This window comes from Balaenoptera acutorostrata, chromosome 2 (genome assembly GCF_949987535.1).
Source record: "Balaenoptera acutorostrata chromosome 2, mBalAcu1.1, whole genome shotgun sequence".
Classification (NCBI taxonomy): domain Eukaryota; kingdom Metazoa; phylum Chordata; class Mammalia; order Artiodactyla; family Balaenopteridae; genus Balaenoptera; species Balaenoptera acutorostrata.
Window position 1 is genome coordinate 131,493,026 of NC_080065.1, and position 9,885 is coordinate 131,502,910.

The 9,885-nt window shown below is 39.1% G+C and overlaps 2 protein-coding genes across 13 annotated transcripts in view; one reads left to right on the plus strand and one right to left on the minus strand.

Annotated features, from left to right (window-relative positions):
* TCERG1 (transcription elongation regulator 1) overlaps positions 1–1,289 on the plus strand; it is a 58,934-nt gene extending 57,645 nt beyond the window's left edge. For 11 of the 12 annotated variants that reach the window (XM_057539971.1, XM_057539975.1, XM_007194180.2 and 8 more), the window contains one exon: positions 213–1,289. In XM_057539971.1, the coding sequence (XP_057395954.1) occupies positions 213–414 (202 nt within the window). In that variant the 3' untranslated portion in view covers positions 415–1,289. The remainder of the gene's footprint in view (positions 1–212) is intronic. The other variant, XR_009007079.1, reaches the window with a different exon arrangement.
* A 3,359-nt stretch (positions 1,290–4,648) lies between these two features.
* GPR151 (G protein-coupled receptor 151) lies at positions 4,649–5,908 on the minus strand. The gene has a single exon (XM_007194212.2). It carries the CDS (start codon positions 5,906–5,908, stop codon positions 4,649–4,651), a length of 1,260 nt encoding a protein of 419 aa, XP_007194274.2.
* Positions 5,909–9,885: the final 3,977 nt, after the last annotated feature.

The following is a 9,885-nucleotide window of genomic DNA, read 5'->3' on the forward strand; positions in this document are numbered from 1 at the left end:
GGGTGGGAGGGTAATTCAGCTTCTGAGGCCCTTTCACTCCTTGGAGTCTTTGCTGAGGCGACTTACAAAGGTGACCACTGCAGTGAAATTTTTCTTAAAAAAAAAAAAAAATAATGGAAACACAATTAGGAACTAGATGGACATTTCCAGCTCATTTCTGAAAGACCTATGAACAGCAGTCAGTAATTCTTGGACTTCTTTTCTTATTTCAGATCCAAAAAGCTAATCCAGGAATCTGATCAGCACCTGAAAGATGTAGAAAAAATTTTGCAGAATGACAAACGGTATCTAGTACTAGACTGTGTGCCAGAGGAGAGGCGCAAACTGATTGTGGCATATGTGGATGACCTGGATCGCCGGGGTCCACCCCCACCTCCCACAGCATCAGAGCCCACAAGACGATCAACCAAATAATTCTGAATACTCTTCCACAGGGGTGTCTGTTAATTCAGAACGCTTGCATGAGCCAATTTTCAGGTTTTTACATGTATGTGCATTAGTCAAACTATTGCAAAACCATCTGATGAACAGAAGGAGAAGCATCCGTGAACAGTTTCTGAACAGAGGACACTTTGGAAATATTTATGCTTTTCTTTGTGTGGCATGACTGACTTGCATACTCAAATATAGGCTGTCTCTAGTAAATCTAAAATCTTGAAGCTAAAAAATTATCCTTTTATGAGGTGTGGAAGTCAGTGACTTTTGGTGACGTTCTTTCTAGCAGTGTTATAATACATGCAAGACGTAAGAGCATTTGTGGTTTGAACTTGCAAGATGCAGATACCACAGACTCCAGAAAAACCTAAGTTGGGGTTTGTTTTGTTTTGATTTTGTTTTTTAAAGCGGGTAAAAGACAAAACACTGAAAATTGAATTCTTATCTTCCAGAGGCTAAGATTATTATAATGGACATACTTTTACCTTTGTCTCTAAAGAACACTTTAGTTTTATTTGTTCACTTATGTGCTTTGCTTATCCCCTTTGAATTATAGGCCAAGTCTTGTTGTTTAGCCTAAGAGAAGATTTGTTTAGTGATTTCTTCTCCGGTATGGAGCCGCGGTCATAACTGACGTGCTGACCAGCCTAGGACTGCTGTTAGACACATTTTATTCACCATTAAGCGATCTGTATCAATGTTCTGGAGTAGACAGCAAATTACCTTTCTCGGGTGTTCCCTGTAAACTGTACTCCTATTTGAATGTTAAATTTTTGTTTCTAAAGTTTAATTTTAAGATGTTTGAATGTTCAGTTTATGTATTTGAACTACAATAAACCAACCCTTTTTATATACATGGATTGTATATGATTATTGTTATATAATTTATAAATACTTCTTTTAAACCTGTTCTTAAAAGCAGCAGCAAATGTAATTTGGCAAAAAGAAAGTTTAAATTTTGAATATCGCATCATTTTAAAAGGCTTGAATATAATAAATCACTTGCATCATAAAAGGGAAGGAATTTGTGAAGAACCATTTTGGTGCTCAGTCTCTTAGCGGTGCCTTAGTGCTTCATAGCAAGAAGATGCTGATTTTTGTCTGTTTTCTTGTTTTTGTCTTTTATATTAACATATTGATGATGAATGCCTTTTTGGACTCCTTTCAATGTGTCATACACATCATACCGTGAAACTTACCTTTGATTCCCAATTGCTCTTTCTAGCTTTACCTCCCCAGTTTAAAAAGATCCCTCTATTTCATTACTTCATAGATTGCTAGTTTGAGTTACCACATAAATAAAATGTTTAAGAAAAATATATGTTAACAGGATAAATTGTTTTCCCTGTTAACTCACACCTGCTGTGATTGCAACAAAACCTAAAAAAAGGGACTACGGTATTTGTATTTGTTGTATGCATACAGACCCAGACACGCATCACACACATACAAAAATACAGTCACATCTCTGTGACTTAGTGCTTAGCTTAAATATATGAAACGCCACAGAAATGATGTGAGTTCTTTATATAGCAACCTGGAGTGGGTTATCTGACTAAAGTCTAACCTATAAAATTGGTAATTAACAGGATTTTTTCTTTAATAAATCCATTGAGTGATTTTGAAGCTTGTCAGAAGTGAAGCAAAATGCGTGCCCAAAGGAACACAACTATTATAGAATAGGACTGTCCTACAAAGGTGAAGTTTCTAGAATGCTTTATTTTGTTATTCTGAATTCCACATAGTATTGTTTGCCTACTCACTGTTCCGTTTCTCACCGTAGAAAAGTGTGAAGAAAATGGTTTGGTGATACCTATTTTAGTTTCCTACTTTTGCTGTAAAGTATTTGGGATTGACTTTTCACATAAGGTGTAAATCAAACTTTTCTATGCAGATTTCTTTAAGGGAGCAAGGACTTTGTATATTAGGTTCTTTTTTTTTTTTTAATTGAAGTATAGTTGATTTACAGTGTCATGTTAGTTTCAGGTTACAGCAGAGTGATTCAGTTATACATATGTATATACTTTTTCAGGTTCTTTTCCCTTATAGGTTATTACAAGATATTGAGTATAGTTTCCTGTGCTATACAGTAGGCCCTTGTTGTTTATCTGTTTTATATATAGTAGTGTGTGTATATTAATCCCAAACTCCTAATTTACCCCCCTACCCCCCATGAGGTTCTTAATGACAGGGTCATTTTAATTACATTGTGTTTTCAATATTTTCATTTTGATATGGAGCTTATCAGCAAGCTCTTTAAAAATACATGGTTCGCTGTGCTCTGATACCTGTGCAAGTGTTAAGGTCTGACCTCCCTGTAAAGCCCCCTTGTGCAATGATGATTTCGAAAGCAGCATTCAAGACAAAGACAGCTTTAAGTCTCCAAAACTATCTGAAGTAAAACAATTGTTTTTATTTGATTACAAGTTAAAATGTCACACAGTGAAAGATTACATCCTACATTTACTATAGATAATGAACATAAAAATCTTTAATTCAAATAGTTCATCACAGTTTTAAAGGTAATCCGATTATATAGCTATTGTCTCACAAGACAGTATTTTAGGTACTTGGGTTAACTGTACTTTATGTGCTCTTGTGAGCCTTAAAATGAAATATGTTATGAACCAAGGCAAAAAGCCTTACCTTCTGTGTTAAAAAAGCAAATCATGACCATTTATAAAGGACAAACCAAAAAACCCACAGACTATACATTAAAAAAAAATTCCATCCACAGCATATTTTTATATTTTCTCCACTGCTTGCCCTAAATGCAGTTTTTTGTTTGTTTGTTTTTTCAGAGAGAACCCCTCAGTGAAAATATCCCAGAATTCCATTAGAGTAACCAAGAATCATGGATAAATGTCTTTATTATATTTAATAGGGGAAGAAATGTTATCATCATCATTGTTTTATTGGGTATGCTTTACCATGCTGTAAATTGAAGTTATTGCTTGTTATTCAAATTATACTGGTAATATGTTTGGGAACACAAAATTTAATTTTATTGCTTTTTCTGCATTGCCTTGTTTTCTATTAGCCAGATTCTCTGTCTTGTGTCCATTGAATTTTCTCTTTTCCATGCTAACTCTCTCTTTCTCTCTTCCTTCCTCCCTTTCTTCCTCTCTCTCTTTTTCCCCACTCCCCCCCCCCCCCCCCTTTGGTTACTCTTGATAGTCTTTGTAACTTAAAAACCCTGAGGTATTTTAAAAGTTGGGCAGGGCTCATTGTTAGGGCTATGTTTAATGCTCATTTAACAAGAAAGATCACCATCTTAATATTTGAGGGTTACATTCACCAGTTAATACCTTTAATGATATGGTTAACATAGCTTATAGTTTATCTTGAGAGAAAGAAGATGTTGGGAGAAACATTGATTTCAGTTTGTAGAAGATTGTCTCCTGCTACTCTTTGGAAGAGGAGTTAATTGGAAGAGAATTAAGGGTGGTTTTTAAGTTCTTTCTCAAAATCAGAATATAGAATATCATGATAGGCTGCTAAAATCCCCAGACTTAGAAACTGAAGACTCACAGAGGTGCTTTAAAAAGATCAGTGAAGCAGATTTTAGTATAAGGCAAAGTCTGAATTTACTTAAACTTAGCCAAAATAAGCCATGGTTTGAAATTAGCCCAGAGTTGGAATAAGGTGATGTTCCTTATTCTTCAACCTTCAGTCATGGAAATTCTGTATGGATTTTCATCAAGTAAATGAACATTTCTTAAGCAAATGAAGATAACTCATTAAAATTTATGTGTTAAAAATCTCAAGTAGAAGTAGATTTTGAGCTCTGGTTATGTGCAATAAGGTTTGATAAGTGAAGTTAGAGTTAGCAGGTTCAGGAAGAAACAAAATGTAAAGAGATTGAACTTTTGACAGATAAGCTCCACTCCAGCCAGTACACGGCTGGTCCTAAGGACTACCCAGTAAAACAGCCATTGTGGACAAGTGACAAAACAGCTGGCCTTTCTAATCACTTGTGACAGAAACATCTTCAAACAACACAGTTAATTCTCTGGATAACCAGGTTATAACATAGTTATTACTTCTAATATGGTGTCCTACTTACCAAATTGCACATTTTGGAAATGCAGACTGCGAAGCATTTTTGTAATTCCTAATGGTAATTTTATTATGTTTCATATGGCAAAGTCAACAATATTGATAAGCAGCATTACAAATAAATACAGTAATCGCGATTTGTTTTGCTTTGAAACTATTTATCACCACCTACTGTCTCTTGATCTTCGTGTTCCCAGGGGATAGGGTCATTGTCCTGTACACAAGGGACTGTGTCTCTCTCATGCCAAAACTGCTCTACGTCAGGGAGGATGGGAATCTCTGCCTTCTCGGTTTTCTCTTTGCTGGATGAGGGAGAGCCAGTTTTCTCTTTCTCTGGTATGGATGATGGGGATTCTGGAGATGGAACATTGTCACGAAGGACCTGTGAGTTACCAGCGGGTGTTTCCTGAGACTCTGAAGCAGTTGGATGTTTTTTGGTTAGCATCCATTTCCATAAGCCTTTTAAGCCTTCCTTGAACTCCTCTGACATCACTAGAAAAATGAGAGGATTTGCTGAAGAGATGGAAAACATTAGGACTTGAGACAGGGCTATAAAACCTTGCGGTGGGGCCGGGCCTCCAGCCTTCAGGTGCCACAGCCACAGCCACGCTATCCATTCAGGGAGCCACAGAACAGCGGAGGTGATGGCGATGCTCAGCAACATCACTGTGAGTTGCTTTGAGCGCATCTGGCTCCTGAGATTTTGAGTCTTAGTTCCTCGTTTCTGACACTGGCCATAAGCTCTCCAGAAATAAAAGCTGGCAAAGAGTAACGGAAGGCAAAATACCAGGAGAGGGTAGAGCTTACCAAACATGGACATGAACTCTTCGGCCATAGCGGGTACATCCATGAGGCACATTTCCACACCTGCGTGATGCCTGGTGGTGCTAAAGAACCATTCTGGCAGGGGTAGCAGGCTAGCCACAGCCCAGATGGCTGCCAGCACCGACCAGATGGTGCAGTTGTGGATATTTTCTTGCTTGGCTGGGTCACATGCATACATGAAGCATACTTTGGCCACTGCAACGATTGTCAGGCTCTTGGCTGCCATGCACGTGTGGATGAACCAGTCAGAGGACTTGCAGACAAACCAGCCTAGATCCCAAACACCTTTGGAGTATGCTGCAGCTCGGACAGGTGCAGAAAACATCAGGAGAGAGAGATCAGCCAGGCTGAGATTCAGAATCAGGGAGTGGATCATGGATGGCTTTCCTTTCCAAGCACTGTGGAGGAGGATGCCAATCACACACAGATTCCCCACGAAGCCCACCAGGCAGACAGCCACCAAGAGAGCTGGGACTATGGTCCTCCAGTCCTTGGAGTCAGAGGGCAGGTACCCGCCGGCAAAGTGGAGGTGAGCAAAGGACCCGTTCATGGTGCTGGAGTTGGAGTCTGCCAAGGCAGCTGTCAGCATCCCCCTTTCCATCCAGCTTCTACTTGCAGAAGTTAGCTTCTATTTGTCTTTCTGCCTTGGCTCTTTTGTGTAAGAGGTAAATACGTCATCGTCAGTGTCAAATGACACCTCTGGACCCTCCCCTTGCAGACTGTGGAAGAAGTTTGACTGCTAAGCTCTTCTCTGCTGCGTGTGCTGTTTCTTGCCTGCACTGAGTGACAAGCAGCAGGAGAGTATGGCTGCTGCTCATTAGCAAGTCTAATCAGATTGTCAGCTCTTTGGAGTAAAAAACTCCCCAATATACCCATCAATGATAAATGAGGAGAACATACATGTACGTGAGTGATGTTCCTGGGGGGTCACTAGAGCCAGTCAAGGCAATTACTTTCAACTAGCTGTTTCTAAAGCTATACCTCCGTCTGTAATACAGCAAACACCACATCTGAATAACCGAGTCCTTTGCACTTAGGCACATGTCAGAATCACCTGCATGGCTTGATCCAGCAGGTCTGGGGTAGGGCCCTAAAATTTGCATTTCTAACAAGTTCCCAGGGGATGATGATGATGCGGGTTTTAAAGGAAGAACCAACACTGCTTTCCCCTCCCCTCTGCAGGGATGAGCTTCCTCTTCTTTTAGCAAACCCTCAACACCACTTCAGCCCCATCAACGGCTGGCTGAGGTCAATCACACAGAGCTAGATAATGAAAAAAAGCTGCTGGTAAGAAGTCCTATTAAAAAAATCTAATTATGGGTTACTCTAAGTTTAGTCTATTGCGAAATTTTTAGAGGTATTTTGGAGCACTGTATTAGAACGAGTTTACATACTAATAAGACTTTTAAACAAGTGATGGTGATTAAAGCAACCAAATGATGAATTAGGCTTCTTTTCAGAGAGAATTCCTAAAGGATTTACTGACAAGTGAAATAAAAGGAAAATAATTTCTATGCAGAAGACATTTACGAGATTTTAAAGAAAATGACATTTTAAAGTTGGGAAAAGAAAAAATTCTTGGATAAAATGATTCTAGAACCAGTCTTGAAGTTTTATAATGGGCAGTGGAAGGATACTCTGGAGGAGGTCAGAGGAGCTGGAATTGTTCAGGGAAAAGGGTTTGTGGAATTGAAAGGATTTTGTCCTACTCTGTGCTGAATCAGAAATGCTTAGTGTCATATAATGGAAAGTGTGCTGAGCTCAGAGTCCGACGACTGGGTTCTGGTTCTAACTCTGCTTTCACCAGTTTTTCTCTGGAAACTAAGGATGACATTTAAAATCTCCCCAAAGACCCAGAACTCAACAAATAAGTATTGACTCAATAAAAACGTAGTGAATATTAGGAAAGCTGTCCATGGTGCTGGGTTACCTTTTCTGTTTTCTTTCCCTTTCCCTGCAGGAAGTAGCTGCATCTATGAAACAGTAAACAGGGGTAATGTCTTGTCCCAGCAATTCACAGCAACACCCAGTTAGTGCTGTGGACAATGAAATATCCTTAAGCCTCAATAGAACCACTTTTGAGGGTGAAGAGGCCCACACCATCTTCTAGGAAGGCAAACAGTGGTGGGGGGCAGTATGCAGAGAAACACATTGAGTGCTACTTAGAGCAAATGAATGTTTTGTGAATTATAGGCTACAGCAGAGCCAGTCCTACCTGATGTATGTGGAAGAGATGAGTTCAGGACCAGAAAACAAATGTTACTTTACATTAGGGCTTATAAACTTGGCATGCTCAAGGCTCCTGAAGATACAGAAGACAAAAAGCTAAATGATTTAAGGAGGTTTTAACAGCATGAAAGTTTGATTCTAACTTTTTGTTTTGAAATAATTGAAAACTTATAGGAAAAAAAAAAGAGCAAGAATAGTACAAAGAATTATCCTATACACTTCATTTTGATTTTCTAATTATTAACAGTTTGTGCACACTCTCTACACACACACACACACTTACTTGCATATATATACACACATAAACATATGTATTGTTTTCTGAACCATTTGAGAAGTGGAAATGAATTTTTGAGTTTTCTTCCTGGATTATCATTAGATATAAAAATCAAACTGAGACTATGTGCTTGTAACAAAAAGGAATTCTCTCCTTTGGCAACCCTCATTACCCAATCCAAGTTTCTGTTTATCTTTTGATATATCAGCACTTGTGCATCTAGGTATTTGACAAATGTAATATGTAGCTTGTATCTGCTCTTTGTTTTAACATCATTTCCATTTAAAGGATAAGTGTAACTTAGCCAACCTAAAAGAAGAATTACATCATATGGATTTTTCTTATTTACATTATGAATTCAAGTTATTTTGATCTTTCTTGATAGCATATTCATTTAAAATACAGGATTAAATTATATGCGTGGTGGACATTTGTTAGGTTTCCTTATTTTTATTTATTTTGGGGAGTTGCCCCTTATTTTTTATTTTTTATTTTTTATTTTTTCCTATAAATTCCTACAATATTGCATCAGATGAAATGAACTTGTATGTAGTAAGTGTCTACACACTGAGAGGTTTTTTTTTTAATAGTAATCTTTTATTTATTTATTTATTTTTATATTTTTTTATTTTTGGCTGTGTTGGGTCTTCGTTTCTGTGCGAGGGCTTTCTCTAGTTGCGGCAAGCGGGGGCCACTCTTCATCGCGGTGCGCGGGCCTCTCACTATCGCGGCCTCTCTTGTTGCGGAGCACAGGCTCCAGACGCGCAGGCTCAGTAGTTGTGGCTCACGGGCCTAGTTGCTCCGCGGCATGTGGGATCTTCCCAGACCAGGGCTTGAACCCGTGTCCCCTGCATTAGCAGGCAGATTCTCAACCACTGCGCCACCAAGGAAGCCCCCCTTTTCTTATTTGATAGAAGGGATCCTGGGGAAAAATGACACAGGTGAGGTGGATGGAGAAGTACAATACAGAAAAAAGACTGAGAGTGTTTGGGATGAAAACTGGAAACAACCCCTTACCCTCACCCCAAAATGCTGGAAAGAACTCAACTATCCACCAGTTGGTGAATGGATAAAGAAACGGATGTATTCATACAATGGACTACTATTTAGCAATATAAAGGAATAAATACTACAACATGGAGGAACCTCACAAATACTATGCCAGTTGAAAGAAGCCAGACGCAAAGATGATGTATTGTGAGATTCCATTTATATGAAACGTCCAGAAAAGGCAAATCTATAGAGATGGAAAGTAGAATAGTGGTTCCCTGGAGCTAGGGGTTGGAAATGGGAGTGACTGCAAATGGGCACAAAGGACCTTTTTTGGGGTGAGGAAAATGTTCTCAATTGGGATCGTGGGGATGGTTATAGAACTCTGTAAATGTACTGAAAACCTTGAATTGTACGCTGAAAACGAGTGTTTTTTATGGTACGTAAATCATACCTCAATAAAACTGTTTTGTTTTTTTTTTAAGAGTTATTTGGGATGGAGAAAAGGTAAAGCGCAGATGTTTTTGCTCTTAGAATGCTGAGTAACCTCCAGTATGAGGGGATATTCCATTCTGAAACTGTGATTAAAATATATATATGGAGCCAGCGAGAGATTGTGACCTAGAAGGATGAAGCCAAAGGACAGTACTAGGTGGGAAAGGGCAGTGGGGAGAAGGGAGACCCAGAATGCTGGGATTCAGAACTTGCTGCCCCTGTTGCTTGGCTTCCCCAGCTTGGAGATGGGCTTTCATCAGAGCCTTCCCCCTCTGCTTCCACACTCCTGCTAAGACACTAGCAACAGAGCAGCCGTCACACCCAAATACCTCAGCTGGGTTCCAGGCTACTTTTCCTTTCCCTGACAGGGACGCCACCCACAGTGATGATGCCAAGAGGTAACCCTTGGAAACTGACAAACAGTAACAAAACAATGGAAAATTTGAGCCATAGACCTCCTTTTTTTTTTTTTTAATTTACAAGGGACCTCAGACAACTTAATCCTCAAAAGAACCCAGGCAAAGCAAATTAGTGGCCAAGATTGTTAAGTGGCTTCTGATAAAAGCAGAACTAGG

What these genes read in the sequence shown, in the direction of transcription:
- GPR151 (XM_007194212.2), bottom strand. Translation starts at nt 5,908, where the DNA reads ATGCTGACAGCTGCCTTGGCAGACTCCAACTCCAGCACCATGAACGGG.